At 41.0% G+C, this 23,188-nt stretch overlaps 1 protein-coding gene across 1 annotated transcript in view; it reads left to right on the forward strand.

Annotated features, from left to right (window-relative positions):
- LOC140477266 (uncharacterized) overlaps positions 1-23,188 on the forward strand; it is a 58,360-nt gene that overhangs the window by 9,681 nt on the left and 25,491 nt on the right. Inside the window, exons 4-7 of the mRNA XM_072570885.1 lie at positions 190-281; positions 4,144-4,219; positions 4,336-4,430; positions 20,040-20,112. Of these exons, the coding sequence (XP_072426986.1) occupies positions 190-281; positions 4,144-4,219; positions 4,336-4,430; positions 20,040-20,112 (336 nt within the window). The remainder of the gene's footprint in view (positions 1-189; positions 282-4,143; positions 4,220-4,335; positions 4,431-20,039; positions 20,113-23,188) is intronic.

The raw sequence follows: 23,188 nt of genomic DNA on the forward strand, positions 1-23,188 counted from the left end.
CTGTCCACAGTTCACCAATTGAGCCAATCTGTTTAGATACAAGGCCGTCCATTTCATTTAATTTTCTAGACCAAGGATATTTTTTAAAAGCTCTATTAGGAAATATTCAATATTGTGTGTTAAACTCTGCATTCACAAATTTAGAAGAAGTCAGAGTTTCTTTTTAAATGACTGTTATTCCTTTGACAGATAAGTGGAAAAAATCTCCCAGTCAAACATTTGGATGCTATAAACCTAAAATGCCTTCACAGTCAACCATGAATTCTGACGAAATCAGAAAGGTATTTTAAAAGTTTAATTTAATGATTGATATTGTTTAGACTGTCAAATAAGTTGGCGTAAACAGCGGAAGCAATTATACACAATAATAGAAAGTGCTCAAATTTTTGATGGTAAAATACTTTGTGCTGAGCACATAGTCATTGTTAGCATTATCCTATTAAATAAATGCATATATATCTGGCTTTACAATAAGTAATACTGGTACAATTTTTGTTTAAAATACAGGCAAGAACAACTACACTCAACTTTATATCACTTATCAGCAAACCTCCCACTGCATTATTCACTGACTCCGGGCAATCTTTCTCTGAAATAGGGTGTTTATGCCATTGAAGTTATGTGACCCTTTTTATTGAATAAAGTTCTGGGATTGTAAGTTTTTATTTCATATTGAAAGCTGATAATATGCATCAAGATGTATTAGCAACTGCTAGAGACATGAAGCAGCGCAGAAAATGCTGGAAATATGCAGCAAGTCATTTGGCATCTGTGGAGACAGCAAACAAATTAAGTATTACATATAACTCTTTATCTGAATTGAGAAGTAATAAACTCAGTACAGTTAACTAGGAAGAAAACATACATGTACTCAAGAGAAAACAGCTGAAATTTTATCTGGATTCTCTACAAATGTTCTTTGGCCTACTTAATGGTTGACATTATTTATTCTTATTTTTATTCCGGGATGTCAAGAGCCAATTTCCAGAAAGCTAGAAATTCGAGTACCTTATAATAACAAATTATTAATTATATTTCATTTTCACTGTTATTTTTCTAGTAGTTATTTGGTTTGCCATCAGCCCCACCACCAAAAATATATTTCCTTCCCCACCTCTATCCACATTCTGTAGAGACTGTTCCCTCTGTGTGTCCCTCGTTAGGTTTACACTCGCCACCAACCAACCCTATCCACCCGGCACCTTCCCTGCCTTCACACGAAGTGCAGAACCTACCCCAACACCACCCACCCCTCACCTCCATCCAAGGACCCAAAGGGTTATTCCACATCCAGCAGAGGTTTACTCGCATATCCTTGAACCTCATTTACTGCATCCATTGCTCTCAATGTGGTCTCCTCTACATTGAAGAGACTGAACGCAAACTCGCGGAACTGTTCAGGGAACATCCCTGGTCCATAACCAACCTCACCTCCTGTAGCCATCCATTTTAACTCTTTGCCACCCACCCCCCACCACCCCGGCCCATGACATGTCCACTCTGGGTCTCCTCCACTGCCTAAATAAGGCCACCCACAAACAGGAGGAACACCTCGTCTTCCACAACCACATGGCCATGGCCTCAACATTGAATTCACCAGTTTCTAAGTCTTCTCCCCTACCCCATCCCAGATTCAACCCTTCGACTTGGCTCCGCCCTCTTGACCCGACCATCTTCCTTCCCAACTATCCACTCCACACTTCTCACTGTCCTATCACATCACCTCCTACCTTCGCTCACCTTTTGCCATCTCAACTACCTTTCCCCTAGCCCCACACCCCCCCCTTTATTTCTCTGCCCCCTTCCCCTCGCCAGTCCTGATGAAGGATTAAGCCCAAAACGCTGACTCTTTTGCTCCTCAGATGCTGCCTGACTTGCTGTGCTTTTTCCAGCGCCACACTTTATCAACTTTGCCGTCAGTTTTGCATATGTAAAATTGTTGCAATTAAGAGACAAATGAGTAAAATTTTTATTAAATGTGAATCATGTGAAGTATTTAAATAAATCATTTATAGTATTGCAAAGGCTCCTCATTAAGTTCACTGAGCATAGCGTGTGAGGAGCTGCACTGTACGGCTAGGAAAGTCTGTGATAAAATAGCTGGTGTTTGATGAAAGTAAAGCAGTAATGTAGTGGCAATGTCACTGGGCTAGTAATCCAGAACTAATATTCTGGGGCATGGGTTAGCATCCCACCATGGCAGATGGTGAAATTTGAATTCAATAAAAATCTGGATGGAAACAGAGAGTCCTCATGGCAACCATGTAGCCACTGTCAATTAATGGGACAGCCGATCTGGTTCACTAATGTCCTTTAGGAAAGGAAAATTGTTATTCTCATCTGGTCTGCCTTACATTTGACTCTAGACCCACTGTAATGTGGTTGCCTCTTAACTACCCTCTGAAATGTCTCTGCCATGCCACTTAGGTGAAGGGGCAATTAGCAATTGGCAATAAATGCTGACCTGGCCAGCAACATCCATATCCCATGAATGAATGTGGCAAATACACTGCATCTGCAGCAAGTAAGCAACCACATCTCAAAGTTTTAGTGAAGTCAACAGATGCATCCATCAGCCAGGAGGTCCACCACAGTAAATCAAGGACAGTGACCCACACCAGTCCATAGACTTGGCTATAGTCGGACATCTGGTCAGCGTGTTCATGGTCAGGGGTCTGTGCCTCTACAGTCTACAAAGTGGGTCAGAGTCGGTCTATTTGCTTGGTAATGGCAAGTCTGAGGGGATTGGTCTCATGGGCTGCATGGTGGCTCAGTGGTTAGCACTGCTGCCTCACAGCACAACGGACCTGGGGTCAATTCCAGCCTCGGGCGACTGTGCAAACTCTGCACAGACATTCTCCCCGTGTCTGTGTGGGTTTCCTCCGGGTGCTCCAGTTTCCTCCCACAACCCAAAGATGTGCAGGTTAGGTGAATTGACCATGCTAAAATGCCCATAGTCTTCAGGGATGTGTAGGTTAGATGAATTAATTGGAGGTAAATGTAGAGTAATAGGGTGGGGGAATAGGTCTGGGTGGGTTACTCTTCAGAAGGTCAGTGTAGACTCGTTGGGCTGAAGGGTCTGTTTCCACACTGTAGGGATTCTGTAATTCTATGATTCATTTACTTATCAAGTGTGAATCCTGTCAGGTTAGTAGGTTGGGCGACTAGGAAGGGGCTCACTGGCACATTCAGTTTGAGGCTGGAAATCACTGTTTATTCTGATTTCTGACTTTGGCAATTTCCTCACCAAAGATCCCTGTATTCTTTACTGTTAGGGATTGAAAGCTGTCTGGTTTATAGTTCTCAGGCCTTTTCCATTGCACACGTATTTTAAAGAACATTTTATGTATACACTGGGCAATCTTCTGTCCAATTTCCTTGAGAATGACATACCATACTAACGTGTTTTTATCCTTGATTTTTCCTTACTAGCTTGCAAACTATTTTCATCCTCTTCAGTGCAAAGAAATTTAGATTTTCTACTATTTCTCATCACCACCTGGTCTATTTTGCTGATCTTTTAATGGCTCTTTGCCAACTTTAATTTTCCTTAAGTTATTTTACATAATTTTACACATTTAACATAATTTTACACTCTTTGTTAAATTGTTTTTGAATTGTCTTTGCCTCCTAATAATTCTTTTTAATCAACTTCTTTTCAAAGATTTGGGTATTCCCTTTATCCTTCCATTTGACATATAAATATTTCTTATATTTTTTTCTAAACGTTCAGCTTTCCCTTAGGCTGTTCTTATTTAAGGTGCTCTTAATGTACCCCTCCAAACCACTCATCATCCTGACTTGGAAATATATTGCTATTCCTTCATTGTCACTGGTTCAAAATCCTTGAATTCGCTCTTAAGGGCATTGTGAGTCTGCCAACAGCACGTGAACTGCTGGAGTTCAAGAAGGCAGCTCACCACCATGTTCACAAGGGCAACATGGGCTGGGAAATAAATGCTGGCCAGCTGGTGATGCCCACATCCAAAGAGTGAATTTTTTAAAAATGCATTTCGGAGCTATATATATGTTCTGAGATACACATATTGGAGTTATTCAGTAAGCTTGCTTATATCTCTGTTCAGCACAACTTTTTTATTCCTATCAGAAATAAATAAACATGAATGATGTAATCTGCTCTAGTCACTTCAGGCAATATTCAATGATTCAAATGCAGCCTGGGCAGCAGAGAGTTGGATGAAGCTTGCCAGTGAAAAAGGTAAACAACTAGCGAACTAATAACTACTGTCTGCTGTTTTGGAAAATCCTTCATGACATTTCCACGTTAAAAGGTTGACCGAAGTTATGACAGTATGAATTATCTTGGTTCTTTAGATCGCCAGGCCGTGAAAAAGATGATAGACTACATCTGCAGTTTTTCAGGGAAGATAGCATGGAAAGATACTACAGGACAAAGTTATATCAGTCAAGTAAGTACCTGGCATAGCAGACTGAGAGAAATTTATATTTACCAGAATTTCTTTATGTAGGTAAGCAATAATCACAAATAACAATTTCTTCAACTTTTGGTGCTTTTATTGGGTTGTGACAAATAATATTATTACTGTAATGTGAAAAGTAGTGGTGGATTGTGACGAAGAAGCTCAGGAAGTATAATTTCACAATTAATTCTTTGACATTTGACCCTTCAAATATTAGCAAGTAATGCTGAACATGTTCACTATTTGCGTACTGTTTAATAGAGGCTTTACAATTGAAAGTTTCTGCTGAAAAAGCTTATCACGATCTGTTAAGTGTTTGCATGCTTTACATGTATTTGAAATTCTTTTGCTTGTTGTTTTCAAAGAGATGAGTTTCAAAGCAAATGGCACCGTGGAATTCAGCACAGATCAGCACAAAACACACCACCTGATATGATGCTGTCTTATTGTTCACTATTTACAACACTTTAACTATTCCTTGAATGTGTCTTGTCAAATATCTTTGATCTAAGATGTTTTTCATCCAATGTTTAATCCAACTGCATGAACAAAATCCAAAGATTAAAAAGGAAGGCCAAGTTGTTTTTGAATGTGCTCAGTTTCTGTCAGTGTATATAGTGACAAGTGATCATAAATGCAGTTGTTGGTCAAGAGATTGTGATTGCTTTGTTGAAGAAAGCAACTGTCAGATGCAACGTAGTCATGATTGTGAAGGGAAGGATCTGAAGGGAAGATGACCATTGATACTCTCCAGGTAATGGCATATACAAAAGGATTAAAAGAAAGAACATAGGAGTTAGGAGAAGAAGTATGCCATTAAGCCCTTGAAGCTTGTACTGCCATTCAATATGATAGGTAACCTGTTTGTGTTCTAAACCTCACATTTCCATCTATCTCGAATAATCTTTGAGTTCCTTGCCTGACGAGAAACTATCTACTTCAACCTGAACAAAAATTCAATGATCCCATCCCTACATCAGTACAGAGATTCAATGTCACAAATTGGAGATGGTCATTGCCTGGCATTTGTGCAGTATGAATGTTACTTGGCCACTTGCCAGCCCAAGCCTGGATATTGTCCAGATCATGTTGCATTCTAACATGGTGTATCTTTTAGATGGTATTTTCTACTTAATACTAAAAAGGACTGTGATGTCTAACTTTTAACTCCAGTTTTTCATTTTTCTTCTTTATACCAAGAGGGATTGTAATGTTTAAATTTTAACATTGTTTCTTTATTGTTTTCCTTTCTATCGAAGATTTGTATCTAGGTGCCTTTGCAACTAAGATGGCACCAGAAATGGCAACTTGTACACTTTTTACTCTGCTCATGTACTTCTGTACTTGACTACATGTGACAATGAAATCTAATTCTAATTCGAATACTGCTGCCACCTTGCCTCAGTGGTGGAGAGTAGAAATGCTTAAGGTGGTAAATGGAATGCTAATCAAGTGAGCTGTCTTGGACCCTGTCGGAGCTACTTGAGTGTTCTGAGAGCTGCACCTATCCATGCAAATGGTGATTATTCTGTATGCAAACACAACAAAATATATCAGGCGTAGCAATACTTAGGGATATTCATGGCATAAGATAGCATATGTCTTCTGAATCTTGCACCTCCCAATACTCAAAAAAATCTGCCAAATATGAAAAATAGTCTTCCGTTAACTTAGTAATTACATACTGGATTGGCTCACTATTCACTAGATTGATTCCGGAGGTGAGCGGTCTGACTTAGGAAGAGAGATTGAGCAGTTTGGACCTATACTTTCTGGAGTTTAGAATAGTGAGAGGAAATCTAATTGAGCTACATAAGACACTAAAGGGATTGAGAAAATAGATGTAGAGAGGATAGGAAAATCTGCAAGAGTCATAGTTTTAGGATAAGGGGTAGCAATTTAAAATAAAGATATGGGGAAATTACCTCTTCCAAAGTATCGTGAAACTATGGAATTCACTACCTCAGAATGCAGTGGATGCCAGGTGATTGAGTGGATTGAGGGAGGAGATAGACAGAGTTTTAATCAGTAATGGGTTGAAGGGTTATGGACAGCAGGTAGGAACGTGGGGTTGAGGCCAAGATAAGGTCAGCCATGATTATATCAAATGGCAAAACATTTCGAGGGGCTGAATTGCCTGTTATTGCTCCTAGTTCTTATGTTTTCCTTGAAAGAATCACACTGTTTAAATACCAGACAATAGCAACAGGGCTGTAATATGTTAAGCTAAAAATCGCTAATCAGCCTTGGCTACATTCCCTCCAGCAAATTACAGAGCATTAATGCAAGAGTACTGGGAGCAAGTCATCATGAGCAGGCACATCCGATGGACAGGACATTAAAGATTTTTAGAAAATACACACAGTGATTGGATTTTGAAGTCAAATATGGACCTGTTGAGAAGATGCAAGTTACAGGACCCAGATGTTCCTGGAATGACTGGAGAGTACCTATATTGTGGATGAAATTATTCAAGTAGAAGCAATGATTGCAATGGCCAGTCACAACAATTCATCCTTCCTTCTGCTTTTAGAATATTACAGCATCCATTTAATTTATTATTAAAAGAATCAAGTTTGTGCTTTTAACAAAATGAACTGCACCATTCTGACAGCTCCTAATGTCTAGTGGATGAAAGTGGTCACCACAAGATAGACATCACAGCACTCAAACTCCAGCTAATGATCAAGCGCATTCAACTAAATAGAAGATTGTTGCAGTCATTAGCCAGATGATAGTCATCAGGAAAAAAATGTTCCCATTCTTCTAAAACTTAACATCATTCCTTCAGTGTCAGTAGGTCAAGATCCTGGAGTTCTCTCTCATGGCATTGTGGGTCTACCTACAGCACATGCACCGCAGCAATTCAAGATGTCAGCTCACTATCACTTTATCAAGGGCAACTATGGATGGGCAATAAATGATAGCTTACTGGATTAGTGGTGCTGGAAGAGCACAGCAGTTCAGGCAGCATCCAACGAGCAGCGAAATCAACGTTTCGGGCAAAAGCCCTTCATCAGGAAGGGCTTTTGCCCGAAACGTTGATTTCGCTGCTCGTTGGATGCTGCCTGAACTGCTGTGCTCTTCCAGCACCACTAATCCAGTATTTGATTTTCAGCATCTGCAGTCATTGTTTTTACCTTAATAAATGATAGCTAGCCTGCAACAGCCACATACCACGCATGAATAAAAATAATCTATTTCCATGAAAATCTTCCTTCTTGGAGACCTGTAACTAATTTTGACATGGAGACATAAAGAAGATATAGAGATAAAAATCCCATAAAATGTTAGAAATCTCAAATCTGAACCAACTTCGCCATTAATTAACTCATTTCTTGTTACAACAAATGCACTTTGGCAGGCAACTGGCACTTGGAGGATATAATATAGTTGTATGGCTCAGATTTAATCATCAGTTTAAAGTGAGGTGTGGGTTATTGAATCAGCAGATAAATATGTTTCCCATTTATGTAAATATACATAAATATGAGATCCAGCTTACCTGCTTCCCTCCATCTTGAACCATATAATTGGTCACTGAGCCAAACCAAGATTGCCTAGTTACCTCTAATCTTTCTAATTTCTCTACCCTCTGCACTCCATCATAGTGTCTCTATGTCATTGCATACTTCTTTACCCATACCCAATGGCTCCTCATATCCCCATATGTTCCTACACCAACTTCCAGTGGTTCCTGATACATTCCGTGTTACCTCCAACCTTTCTAATTTCTCCACGCTCTGCACTCGATGATGGAAGTGTCTGATCACTTTGAAACATTTCACCATTCTTCCAATCTCACTTAGTGCCCCATCCAACCCTGATCTCTCTAGCCCACCCTCGATATTCTGACCAACCCCCCCTCACCCACACTTCCCCACACCTATCACCTCTGTTGCCGACCTTTGTAATATGCTCATCAAGTCCCCTGAACTTTTGCCAAGTCATCCTCTGATTCAGCTCCCAGGATTGGTTCTTACCTTTCAAATAGCAGGCAAGACTCAATTCCAGGATTCCCAACATCATTCCTGATGTCACCAACTTTCAGCAGCACAGCAGAAAAGAACAGGCACTTCCAGATCTGACTGCCTTCAATGCAGGGTATTTATTTCCTATCTCTCTAAACTATCAAAAAATCAGGCTAGCTTCCTGAGGACTCACTGTTTTCAGCTTCTCAGAGAACTTGTGAACCATAGTTTGGATGAGGGAAACTTTGAAATGTAGGTTCAAACAGTTTCCATGCCAACCATCCAAAACCAGTGGCCACTCAGATCCACCATAGCAATCCATTACCCTTAATCCAGTTGCAATGGCCCATCATGCCTCCATTCATATGAGCATCCAAACAAAGAGCAGGAAGAGACCATTCAGCCCTTAAAACCTGATCCTCCGTTCAATATAATCACAGCTGATCTGATTGCAACCTCATATTGACATTCTCACCTATCTCTGATAACCTTTCATCTGCTTGCTTAACAAGAACCTGTCTACCTCTTCCTCAAAATATTCAAGGACCCTGAATTTGTCATCTTCTCAGGAAGAAAGTTTCAAAGACTCTACCTCTGAGAGAAAATTAATTTGCTTCATTTCTGTTTAAATGGGTGATCTCTGATTTGTAAACAGTGGCCCTTAGTTCTAGTTTTTCTGTCTTCATGTATCTTGTTTAGACCCCTCAGAACCTTTATATATTTCCATCAGGTCACCTCTTGCTCTTCTAAATGCCAGGGATATAAGCCTAGCTTGTCCAACCTTCCTCACAAGACAACTGTCCCATTCCAAACATTAGTTTGGTTAACATTCTCTGAACTGCTTCCTATAATTTTACATCCCTCCTTAAATAAAGTAACTCAATACTATTTACAGTACTCTAGATACAGAGCCACCAGTGCCCTGACTAACTGAAACATAACCTCCCCTTGTATTCAGCTCTCCTCACAATAAATGGTCACATTCTCATAGCATTTCTAATTACTTGTCATTCCTTTTATGCTAACCTTTTGTGTTTTATGCACAAAGACACCCAGATCCCTCTGCATCTGAGTTCTGCAATCTCTAGCTATTTAGACAATAATGTTAACCATGATAGTGTCTCTATGTCATTGCATACTCCTTTACCCATACCCAATGGCTCCTCATACCCCCAATATGTCCCTTCACCAACTCCCAGTGGTTCCTGACACATTCCATGTCAGCCTATGCCTTTTTATCCAGCCATGAATGCAATATGAGATTCGACTGGGAGCTCAGATTTCTATAAGTCTGTTAAATCAGGTAGAACCAAGGGAAAACTTTGCTTGTTGGTTTTTGCTCTTAAATCTGTTTTGTCAATGGCTTGATCTTTATTTAGACAAGATACAGAGCTGTAGTTTCTGCCATTGATACTTTAAAGTTCTAGTTGCTTGACACTTTTTTAGGTTAAAGCAATGGCAGTTTGCTATGATGGCACAATCTTTCTGATACATGCCATTGTTACTTCTAGGTTTATTATATCTTGACAAAGTGTATACAGAGTGAATGGACATTCCAACCTCTCTTTCACACTTTATCTTCACTGCTGTGATTGACTGTGAAGATTTATTCAGCCAGCAGTCAGTCAGTCTCTTAGGTTTACTGGCTGTAGTCAGGAAATGCACTCAAAAAGTATTAGCAGGTCCTGCCTTTGAAGTCAGCAGTTTTGTTGGAAACCCAATTGTGAAACGAAATACACCTCCAACCAAACCCTCAACAGCTACTCACTTCCAAGCAAATGTTATGGCTAGTCACAAACCCTGCTTTGATACACAGAGGAACCTTGAATATCCAGTGTATTAGGAGTATTCAGAAATCCTGATGCAGCTGACTCCTAGGGAATTGCCCCAGAAACTGAAAATTCTGATTGGAACCTTCCAAAAAAAAAATTCCTTAAAATTGGAGAATTTGGCTCAGCTCAGACAAAATATTAATTAGGCTGTGTTAGAGGATTATAAACCTAATCTAACTCCTGATTAAATATTAAACTGAACACCCCCTGTCAGACTGGACCTGACATGCTCAGCAATCCTCTTCCACACTGCCTGGGCCTAACAACAGCAACCACTCCCAATACACCTCCCACCTGAAAATTAGACCCTAGTCCATAGCTTTAGGTAGGCCTACAATGCTATTAGGGAGGGAGCTCCAGATTTTGACTCAGCAACGGTGAAGGAGCAACAATATATTTTCCAAGTTGGGATGGTGAGTAACTTGGAGGGGAACCTACAGCTAGTGTTTTTCCCATGTATCTGCTACCCTTGTCTTTCTAGATGGAAATAGTCATGGGTTTGGAAGGTGCTATGTAAAAGAGCCTTGGTGAATTTTTGCAGTGCATCTTGTGGATAGTCCACCCTGCTGCTCCTGAGCACTGGTAGTGAGGGGTCTGAATGTTTGCGAATGTGGTGCCAATTAAGAGGGCTGCTTTGTTCTGGATGTTGTCCAGCTTCTTGAGTGTTGTTGGAGCCACAGTCATCCAGGCAAGTGGGGAATATAACATCACACTCCTGTCATGCACCTTGTAGATGGTGGACAGACTTTGGGAAGTCAGGAGACGGGTTACTCTCAGCAAGACTCCAGCCTTTGTCCTGCTTTTGTAGCCACAGTACATTTATGACAGTTCAGTTTTTGGCCAATGGTAACCCCCAGGATGCCGATGTTGGACTGGGGTGTACAAAGTTAAAAATCACACAACACCAGGTTATAGTCTGACAGGTTTAATTGGAAGCACACTAGCTTTCGAAGTGACGCTCCTTCATCAGGTGATAAGGAGCGTCGCTCCGAAAGCTAGTGTGCTTCCAATTAAACCTGTTCGGCTAAAACCTGGTGTTGTGTGATTTTTAACTTCGTACACCCCAGTCCAACACCAGCATCCTCAGGATGTTGGTAGGGGTGGATTAAGTGATGATGGTGCCATAGAATGTCAAGGCACAGAAGTTAGATTCTCTATTTTTTGGAGATGATCGTTGCCTGGCACTTGTATGGTACAAATGTTACTTGCCGCTTGTCAGTCCAAGCATGGATCTTGTTTGCTGGATTTGAACATGGATTGTTTCAGTATCTGAGAACTCGTGAATGATGCTGAACATTGTGTAGTTATCAGTGAACATCCCCACTCCTGATCTTATGACGGAGAGAAGGTCATTGATGAAAAGGTTTCACCGAGGATACTACGCTGAGGAACTCCTGCAGAGATGTCCTGGACTGTAGATAATTGACCTCCAATGATCACAACCATCTTTCTGTGTGCCAGGTATGACTCCAACCAGCGCAGGGTTTGTCCCCTGATACCCATTGATTCCAGTTTTGCCAAGGGTCCTTGATGCTAAACGTAATCAAATGCACCCTTGATGTAAAGAGCTGTAACTGTCACCACACCTCTGGAATTCAGCTTTTTTTTGTCTGTGTTTGAACTGAGGCTGTAATGAGGTCAAGAGCTGAATGCTCCAAGCAGAACTCAAACTGGGTATCACTGAGCTGATGCTGCTAAATAGCACTGTTGATAACATCTGCCATCACTTTACTGATGATCAAGAGTAGACTGATGGGATGGTACTTGGCTGAGTTGGATTTGTCCTTTTTGTGTACAGGAGCTGCTTGCTCAAATTTCCACACGATTGGGTGTACGCCAGTCTTGTACTGGAACAACTTGGCTAGGGTTGCAGCAAGTTCTGGAGCAAATGTTTTCAGTGCTATTGCCAAATGTTGTCAGGACCAATACTCTTTGCAGTATCCAGTGCTTCCATCCATTTTTTTTTAATATCATGTGGAGTGAATTGAATTGGCTGAAGACTGGTACCTGTGATACTGGGGACCACTGGAGGAGCTGAGATGGATTATCCACTCGAGACTTCTGGCTGAAAGTAGTTGTGAATCTTATCTGTTGCACTGATGTGGTGTGCCCCTCTGTTAGTAAGGATGGGGATGTTTGTGAAGCACGTGTTTTAGTGAGTTGTTTAACTGTCCACTGCCGTTCATGACTGCACGTGGCAAGACTGCAGACCTGTTGGTTCTGGAATAGCTTATGCTGTTTAACATACAAGTAAGTCATGTTTTGTCACTTCACAGGTTAACACCTCGCGTTTAGGTGTACCTGGTGCTGCTCCTGGCATGCCCTCCAGCACTCTCCATTAAATTAGGATTGAGCCTCTGGCTTGATGTAGAACCTAGGAGAAAGTGAGGACTGCAGATGCTGGAGATGCTTATGCCCGAAACATCGATTCTCCTGCTCCTTGGATGCTGCCTGACCCGCTGTGCTTTTCCAGCAACACATTGATGTAGAAGAAGAACAGTACAGTACAATACAGGCCTTTCGGCCTGCAATGTTGTGCCCATCTATCTTAATCTAAGATCAACTTAACCTACACACGCCCTCAATTTACTACCATCCATGTGCTTGTCCAGCTGTTGCTTAAATGTCCCTAATGTCTCTGACTCTACTAAACCCGCTGGTAGTGCATTCCATGCACCATGCACCCACCCTTCTTTGCATAAAGAACCTACCTCTGACAGCTCCCCAATACCTTCCTTCAATCACCTTAAACTTATGACCCCTCGTGACAGCCATTTCTGCTCTGGGGGAAAGTGTCTGGGTATCTACCCTATCTATGCCTCTCGTACACCTCTATCAAGTCACCTCTCTTCCTTCTCTCCAGTGTGAAAAGCTCTAGCTCACTCAACCTCTCTTCTTAAGGCAAGCCCTCCAATTCAGGCAGCATCCTAGTAAATCTCCTCTGCACCCCCTCTAAAGCATCTACTCCTTCCTGTAATGAGGTGATCAGGACTGGAAACAATATTCCAAGTGTGGTCTAACCAGCTTTTGTAGAGCTGGACCCAAAACCTCGCGGCTCTTAAACTCAATCCCTCTGTTAATGAAAGCCAAAACATCATACACCTTCTTAACAACCCTATCAACTCGGGTGGCAACTTTGAGGGATCCATGTACATGGACTCCAAGATCCTGCTGTTCCTCCACACTGCCAAGATTCCTGCCTTTAACCCTGTATTCAGCATTCAAATTCAACCGTCCAAAATAAATCACTTCACATTTATCCAGGTTGAACACCATCTGCCTCTTCTCAGCCCAGCTCTGAATCCTGTCAATGTCTTGTTGTGGCCTGCAACAGCCCTCAACACTATCTACAACACCACTGACATTTGTGTCATTGGCAAACTTACTAACCCATCCTTCAACTTCCTCATCCAAGTTATTTATAAAAACTAAAAAGAGCAGAGGCCCAAGAACAGATCCCCACGGGACACCACTGGTCACTGACCTCCAGGCGGAATACTTCTACCCACTACCACTTGCTCTCTTCTTTTGGCTAGCCAATTCTGTATCCAGGAAGCCAAATTTCCCTGTATCCCAAAACTCCTAACTTTCTGAATGAGCCTACCATGGGGAACCTTATAAAATGCCTCACTGAAATCTATATACACCACATCCATTGTTCGACCTTTGTCAACTTGTCTCGTCACATCCTCAAAGAACTCAGTAAGGCTTGTGAGGCATGACCTGTCCCTCACAAAGCCATGCTTACTATGTTTAATCGACCTATGTTTTTCCAAATAGTCATTCTCCTATTTCTCAGAATCCTTTCTACTACCTTGCTTACTATAGATGTAAGACTGACGGGTTTGTAATTCCCAAGAATTTCCCTATTCCCTTTCTTGAATAGAGGAACAACATTTGCCTCCTTCCAATCATCTGGTACTACTCCCGTGGAGAGTGAAAATACAAAGATCATCGACAGAGGCGCAAGATTCTCATTCCTCGCTTCCTGTAGTAACCTTGGATATATCAGGTCCGGCCCTTGCTACTTATCTATCTTGATGCTTCCCAGAATTTCCAACTCATCCACTTTTCCAACCCATCAATCTGTTCAAGCCTATTAGCCTGGTCCATGGTGTTCTCACTATCAACAAAGTCCCTGTCTCGAGTGAATACTGAAGCAAATTACTCATTTAGGGCCTCCCCTACCTCTTCAGATTCCAGGCACAAGTTCCCTCCACTATCCCTGATCGGCCCTACCCTCTCTCTGATCATTCTCTCATTCCTCATCTAAGTGTAGAATGTCTTTGGGTTTTCCCTAATCCTTCCTGCCAAGGCTTTTTCATGCCCCTTCCTAGCTCTCCTCAGTCCATTTTTGAGTTCTTCCCTAGCTACCCTGTAATCCTCTAAAGCTCTGCCAGATCCTTGCTCCCTCAACCTGAAGTGAGCTTCCTTCTTCCTCTTGACGAGAAGCTTCTCTCCTCTTGTCATCCTTCACCTTACCTGGCTCAGTGGGACAAAGTTATCCAACATTCGCAACAATTGCTCCTTAAACAGCCTCCACATTTCTGTTGTGCATTTCCTGTAGAACAATTGTTCCCAATTTATAGTTCACAACTCCTGTCTAATAGCTGTATGATTTCCTCTCCCTCAATTAAATACTTCCCCATATTGTCTGTTCCTATTCCTCTCCATGGCTATAGTAAAGTTGAGGCAGTTGTGGTCACTGTGACTGAAATGCTCTCCCACCGAGAGATCTGACAATTGTCCTGGCTCGTTGCCTAGGACCAAATCCAATATGGCCTACCCCCTAGTTGACCTACCTACATATTGAGTCAGGAATCCGTTTTGGACACGTCTGACAAAATCAGCTCCATCCAGACCATCTGCACTAAGGAAGTTCCAGTCAAAAAGGGGAAGTTGAAGTCACCCACACGGTAATGGTAGAATAGGGGATATGCCAGGCCATGAGGTTATAGATTACGTTGGAGCACAATGCTGCTGCTGTTTTTGGCCTATAGTGTCTCACAGAAGTCCAATCTTGAATTGCTATACCACTGAGCACAGTGGTAGTGCCAGACAATGGGATGGAGGGTATGTTAATGCCAGGACATCATCTCCACAAGAACTGTACGGTGATCACTCTTACTGATACTATCGTGGACAGATACATCTGTAACCAGCAAATTGGCAAGGATAAGATTAGGTATGTTTTTCTTTCTCATTGGTTCTCTCATCACCTGCCATAGACTCAGTCTAGCAGCTTTATCCTTTGGGACCTGGCCAACTTGATCAGTAGTGTTGCTGCTGAGTCACCCTTGGTGGTGAGATCCCCATCCAGAGTACATTTCGTACCCTTGCCACTCTCAGTGCCTCTTCCAAGTGTTGCTCAACATGGAAGAGCACTGAATCATCAGTTGAGGAAGGACAGTATGTTGTAATCAGCAGAATGTTTCCCTTGCCCATGTTTGATCTGATGAATGAGACTTCAAGGTCAAGAGACAATTTTGAAGACTCCTAGGGCAACTTTTTCCCCTTCTGACAAAATGCCACTGTATCACCAGTCCCCCCTGGGACGGGTCATACCCAGGGAGGCTGATAGTTTTGTCTTGGATGTTGTGTTTAAGGTATGATTCAGTGAGTATGACTATATGAGTATGAGTCTGGTTTCACTAGTCTGTTAAATAGCTCCCCCAACTTTGGCATACGTCCCCAGATGTTAGTAAGGAGGACACTGCAGAGCGGACAGGGCTGTGTTTGATGTTGGCAGTTCTGTCTTGTTGATGCCAGGCGGTCTATCCCATTTAATTTTCAAAAATTTTCCAGCAGTCTATAATACTGAGTGGTTTGCTACGCCATTTCAATGTCAACCACATGGCTGTGGGTCTGGAGTCACATGTAGGCCAGACCATATTCCCTAACTCACATTATTGAACCAAATCGGTTGTTATAACACCATGACAGTGGTTTCATGTTTACCATTAGAATTTTAATTCCAAATTTTTTTTTAGTGAGATTCAAATTTTACTGATGCCATGGTGGGGTTTGAACCCAGGTCTCTAGGATATTACCTGGGTCTCTGGATGAGTAGTCCAGTGACAACACCATTCTGCCAATGCCTCCCAAAATGGACCATTTAGGCTAATCTCCAATCCAATTTCACATAACTGCCTATGCCCTATATTCCCCAATACTCTGCGTTAACCAAAATCTATTGATCTCAGATGCCCAGGTTTAAACTAATGAAGGGCAAATTGAGAATGGAGCAGATTTTTAAGCATCTTGAATCATTCGTCGTGGTGGAACGTTTGGAGGTTTTATTGATTTTTAAACTGGACTGAGTAGTTTTTCCTCAGTGGGACTTACCTTAAAATTTTGTGAATTCTGTGCCAGTTTAGGAATACATGATATGACCTAAGTGACAAAAAAGTGGCATAATGACACAAAAGAAAACTAACATAGAACGATGTAGAGAAATGGGATTCAAGTAAAGAGTTTTACATAAGGGTTCAGCACTATCACAGGTTCAAGGGGTCTGCAGGCATTCTCAGATTTATAAAACGCTGATGGAACTTTTATCCTGAAACCGAGAAAAACTCTCTGAAACTTTTCTCACCCCAACAGTCAATTTGTGTTTGTTTTGCCAAATATGCATTCCTTATTATTCCAATTTAAAGTTGTACACACCTTGATCTCAGAGTCAAAAAAAAGTGGATGTTGGAGAAGACAATACAGTGACCAATAGTGTTAATGCATTTCACCAGCTGTTATTGCCATCGAGGGATGGGTAGTCAGATTTCTTCTCAGAAAACCTTCCCTTCCGCTATGGCCCTGGCTGAGAAATAATCAAATTCAACATATTGTGGTTGATGAATTTGAGTGCCCACTTCATTGAACATTGATCGCCCTTGAAGGAGCAGCGCTCCGAAAGCTAGTACATCCAAATAAACCTGTTGGACTATAACCTGGTGTTGTGTGATTTTTAACTTTGTCCACCCCAGTCCAACACTGGCATCTCCAAATCATTCTTTATTTTTGTTTGTTGTATTGATTTTGAAAGGAAGATGATTTATTAGCCATTTGAGGTGGTGTGCTGGAGAAACTTGGATTATCCTGTTTTTAGTCTTTCATTCTGATTTTCTCTCTCTGATTCTCACCTTTGTTTTTCTGGAACAATTCCTTGTTTCTGTTTCAATCCTGAACAGAACATAATGAAATCATTAGATCAACTTCTAGGGGCAGCAAGCGAGAGAACCAGTTAATCCACTGCATTGTGTGTTAATGGCCAAAACGGATTAAGAAGCAAGAGTTATATTCTGTAACCAGAATGGAACAATTAGTGACGTGATTGGCAGAAACTCTATATTAATCAGGTCTGCCTGCTCTAAAGAACAGTCCACACAATGAGTGACTGAAATGAAACAAGAAATACAAAAGGAATTCTTATCCTGGAGCGCCCTCTAGTGTACTAATTATCATTGCATTTACTGTACAAGTATATACGATGGAGCGTGGGTACCGAAAGGGTAAGAGCCACATGTGTATGTGTGGTTTCCTTTACATATGCTGACGACCTCCATGACATCAATTGAATCCAGTTTCTTGGACTATATTTCCTAACTCAGCTTTTCACCTCTCATTTAAATTCTGCTCTTAGTCAGTTCAGAACTGTTTTTTTGTGCTAAAGCCTTGGTGGATGTATCTGTGAGACAAGTAATGAGCCTTAGTGACCTGGCACAATTGCTAAAATGGCACATCCCCTATCATTTCACAAGCTGTACACATCATGCCCTTCAACGGTTGCCTTTTTTATCAGCGTTTTCAAATGTACCTGTTATCAATTTTTAACTGTAGGTCCCCACCCTGTCAGCACTGTACTCCAGGCTCTGGTCATCACCTCCTGTCCATACATGCAGCATTGCTCACCCACCTTGCCTAAGCCCCGCTCTCTTCGCCCACACCCATGCCCACACACCCAAGTCTCTAATCTCCCTTGTTCTCTTGACCTGTGCCCACACCCTGAGTACCATTCAGCCATGCCAGCTGCACACTGAGCTCCCCTCACCCTCTGTCTGCACCAATATCACTGCTCACCCTCCCTGCTCACTTACTGCTTCAGCACAATAGCAACAATTTAAAAATATTTCTTATAAACAGGCAGGGAATTGAAGGATACAGACAGCGTGCAGGCAAAAGGTATTTAGTTTAGAAAGGCATCATGTATCAATGCAGTCTTTTTGGGCTGAAGTTTTTCCTGTGCTGTACTGTCCTATAAGGAATTAACAATTCTTACCATAGATCTCGGCATGTTATTGCCTGTTGTATACCAGTGTCAAACTCGTGAAAGTGGGAAGGGTAGCTTTTATGTTTCCTTCACTATCAGAGGCTGGAACTCTAATTTGCTAAAGCTTTTCCCCCTCTAAGGAGTATAACATAAAGTATGTCTAGCTCTCCCAGTGTCAAAAAGGGCCAAGAATATGGCTACTGAAACTTTGACCAGAACATACTTCGATGGTTGGGGCAGGATAGGTAAGGAAGTTAAGTGCTAGTTCTTAAATGCTAATAGTGAAATAGGGTACCATAAGAAGAACACAGAGGAAGTAATAAAGTGTGTTATACGTTTACTCTAAGTATTAGCTACAAAGTATATGCGAAAGGAACTATATTATAGTGACATCATTATCACATGGAACTGGAGCCTAAGGCTATAGGGGGTTCAGTTAAAATGCCCTCCCTTGCCACCCTCTGTATATAGTTATATTTAATCAAATCTATTTCTATTAATGTTCAGCGAGGTTTATTTGAAGAAAGATAAGGGGTTCATTCACAAGAGTGTAGACCTCATCAAACTACAAAGGTTACATCCTTATAGATATTTATTTTTTGGGAATTGCTGACAGTTCCTTTGTGACAATGGTATAGGACTCTGTGCAGTACCATTATTATAATTAAGGAATGTGCCAAGCAAAGTTGAGGCATTAAGCCACCTGGGTGTCATGTTGGTTTCACTCATTTTTTGCTTTCTGATTCACGTGGCATTGCCTCTGTAATGTGAGTTTAGCCTCTTAGATCAGAGAAAATATTTTGAAAACTTTAGAAGTTATGATATAAGTGGCTATTTAAAATGTTTATCATAAGTTTCAAGAAGGCGCAATCTGTACCCCAGTATTAATTCATTACATAGTCACGCTGTAAGATAGGATGGAATGTCCAGACGCTCAGGTGTTACAATAGGTTGCTTGTTGCAAACCACAGGCCTGTGGGATTTCTACTGGGTAATTTTTATGTTTGAGAGCTTCAGGTGGTTCTTGGAAAATACTGTTTCTTTTATTATTAGCAATTCCTTTTTTATGTCAGCTTCATCATTATTGGGCTGATTCCTACACAGTGATTTGAATTAATAATTTCAGATGACATTGTAGTCTTCTACTGAGGGAATAGCGCATTGTTGAAACTTCAGTCCTTTAGATGCCTATTCCGATGATTCAAGTTTCTATTAAAGATCAGTAAGGATTAATTGAAGGAAGGTAAGTGGTTCAGCACTCACTGCTGGCATTCCTCTTTCAATCAATCCCACTCAAAAAAAAATGCATTCCTGCCTGTTTGATGGTTGTGGCTGGTAAAAAACAGTTGCATATTCTCATTGTAACAACAACCACTGCACTTTAAAAAGTGATGTAAATTGCATTGAGACATTGCAGCATGACAAGATGTCATATAATTACAAATAATACTTACTTTGTAGTTAACATTTAGTTTAAATAAATGTTGTTTGTTATTAGACTCCTCAGTCCATGTCTGTTCTTCATTACCAGGCACTGTTCAGGTACATCAAACCTCAGTTCGCTACTTCAATGATTCACTGGTTGCAGAAGGCTGGAAGGGAAGGTAAATCCATAATTGATTTAAAAGTTACCATCATCATATTCTTTTATCTTTACTATGTTTTGTGGCTATTAAATTGAACAAAATACAACAACCTCTTAAGTATATGTCTAAAGATCACATTGAGGTCTTGTTTATATTTTCATAAACTCAATAATAATTTTAAAAATTGACAGCTTGGTTCTACAGTTATTAAGTAAGACTATTGTAAGGCACATGTACAAAACCAGTTTGGAGATTCTCAACTCCATATCTTATTTGGGTTGACAATACAGCATGGAGATATCCTCAACATGTTATGAATTAGCATTAGGCTTGTACCTCATTCAGAAAAGCTACAAGATGTCTAAAAAATTGGGAATAATCTTCATGAGATCTGCTCAAGTGACCACTCTGAGCCTAACTAATAGAACACAGTCAACAACAGAAAATGCTGGAAATATGTAGTAGGTCAGGCAACATCAGTACAGACAGAAAGAGTTATATTTCAGGATGATGACCTTTCAGTGCGAAGTGGAAAATTAGAGTTGTAACATTTTAAAACAAATATGACTGTGGGTTGGTGAGACCTCCGGGTTTGTTTTTTGAACGGCAGGCATTGGTAAAGATTTTGCTGCACCATCTACTTTTTACAGACCTATCTTCCTTTTCTTTATTTATCCCATTGTCATACCCTTTTGCTTTGTGTTCCCATGCCTTCTGTCAGTTAATCTCTTCTGCCCTTTATCCCAGCACAAAGCTTCCCTTTGTTCTGATCTCGAGTGAGTGAAATGTGGTAAAGTATGTTATGGAGAGACAATCATTTCTGAAATTCGGAAAGGAAAAGGGAAACGTTTTTGGTGGTTGCAACCCTTGCTGGTGATGGTAGAAATGGTGGAGCGTGATTGTTTTAAAATGAAAGCTGGCAGTATGGAACATGGGGTGAAAGGAAATCCTATCATGTTTCTTGAAGGGAGCAGTGAGGACAGAAGTGTGCGAAATGAAATTGTCAAAAACAAGGACACTGTCCAACACACTGAACAGGAAACTTCGGTTAAGGCAAAAATAAAAACTGACTGAAAGTACCGTTGTGCATGCTGAAATCACCAGAAGTGGTCAGGTAGAGATGGACAAATGGGGAGACTGGAATAGAATCTTTACAGAAAATGAGACAAAAGGAAGCAGAATCCAGGAAGCTGTGGGAGTCTGATGGGGTTACAGTAGATATTAGAATGGCATTGGTGTGACCTATCGTGCGCAGCGTAAGTGAAGTCTAGATGTGACAGAGAAAGTAAACCTGCTGAAAATGATCCTATCTGACAGCTTACATTGAACCTCCTGCAGGGATAAAAATTAGTCTGTCAGGCAGAAAACTAGTTATGTTGACCAGAACACCTTGCAGTGTGGAAACAGCCACAGTGAGGAGGAAGATAAGCAAGATATGGGTTGTTCCAGATGATGCAATAGTTAGGGAGACAGGTATGTTATGATTTTAAGCAGGATCAAGAATCTCTCACGTTGCCTGTCTAGTGCAAAATGGTGGACAGCTGTACTTGGCTTGAAAGGCCTTACGAGGGAGAGGAGAATCCAGTCATTGTGGTTCATGCTGAGAGTTAGAAAATGGGAAAGTTCTACCAGGAAGCCACTGCCTCTTATAATTCAGTCAGTAACAAGAGGTCACAGATGTAAAATAATTGACACAAATAAGTTCTCCTTTTCTTCTACTGAAATATATAAGATCTTCAAGACAGGTTAGAAACTGAGCTGTCTGGCTAAGGAATCGAGAACACAAGGAGACAGATTCAGGATAAAAGGTCAATTATTGAGGACTGAGGTGTTGAGTAATTTCTTCAGTCAGTTGATGATGAATTCTTTGGAATTCCCCAGAGAATTATTGATGTTCCATTGTTGCATGTATTTATGGATATGATGCACAAATATTTGCTCTGTCACAGACTCAAAAGATTTGGGAACAGGCAGAAAAGTGGAATTGAGGTCGAAGATCAATCATGACCATGCTGAATAAAGGTGCAGCCTTGGGCAGCCAAATGAACCAGTCCTCCTATTTTGGTGTGCTTTCCTTTATTGGTCAGAGCATTGAGTATAGGAGTTGGGAGATCATGTTGAGGCTATACAGGACATTGGTTAGGTCAATTTTGGAATACTGTGTACAATTCCAGTCTCCCTCCTACAGGAAGGATGTTGTGAAACTTGAAAGGGTTCAGAAAAGATTTACAAGAATGTTACCAGGTTTAGAGATTTGAGCTATAGGGAGAGGTTGAATAGGCTGGAGCTGTTTTCCGTGGAATGACCAGGGCTGAGGGGTGACCTTATAGAGGTTTATAAAATCATGAGGGGCATGGATAGGATAAATAGACAAGATCTTTTCTGTGGGTTGAGGGAGTCCAGAATTAGAGGACATAGGTTTAGGGTGAGAGTGGAAAGATATAAAAGAGACCTAAGGGACAACTTGTTCACACAGAGGGTGGTGCCTGTGTGGAATGAGCTGCCAGAGGAAGTGGTGGAGGCTGGTACAATTACAACATTTAAAAGGCATCTGGATGGATATATGAATAGAAAGGGTTTAGAGGGACATGGGCCAAGTGCTGGTAAGTGAGACTAGATTAGTTTAGGATATCTGGTCGGCATGGACAAGTTGGACCGAAGGGTCTGTTTCTGTGCTGTACATCTCTATAACTCTATTTCTCATGCTCTTAAGCATCACACTGCCTTGAGTTTAAACTAATTTTCCATTATCTCCCTAATGGCACTGCGGGTGTAGTTATATCACATGGAATGCAGCGATTCAAGAACACAACTCATCACCACCTTTTTAAAGGCTTTTAGACAAGGGCACTATATATTCGCTTTGCTGACAATGTTAATATCCCAAGAAGTTTTTTTTCACAAAAATGATTAGGTTGTCCTTCCTTACTATTAATATCGAAACAAAGCACATCAACATTCCCACCAAAGCAGCAAATATGTAAAGTTCCAGTAAAATTCCTGTTGATAGAAAATTCCATGTGATATTTGTCAAGCCATCTCTTACAGTAATGCAAAGCAATGGATGAATCATTAACACAGTAAATTAGATGCA

Source organism: Chiloscyllium punctatum, chromosome 1 (genome assembly GCF_047496795.1).
Source record: "Chiloscyllium punctatum isolate Juve2018m chromosome 1, sChiPun1.3, whole genome shotgun sequence".
NCBI lineage: Eukaryota > Metazoa > Chordata > Chondrichthyes > Orectolobiformes > Hemiscylliidae > Chiloscyllium > Chiloscyllium punctatum.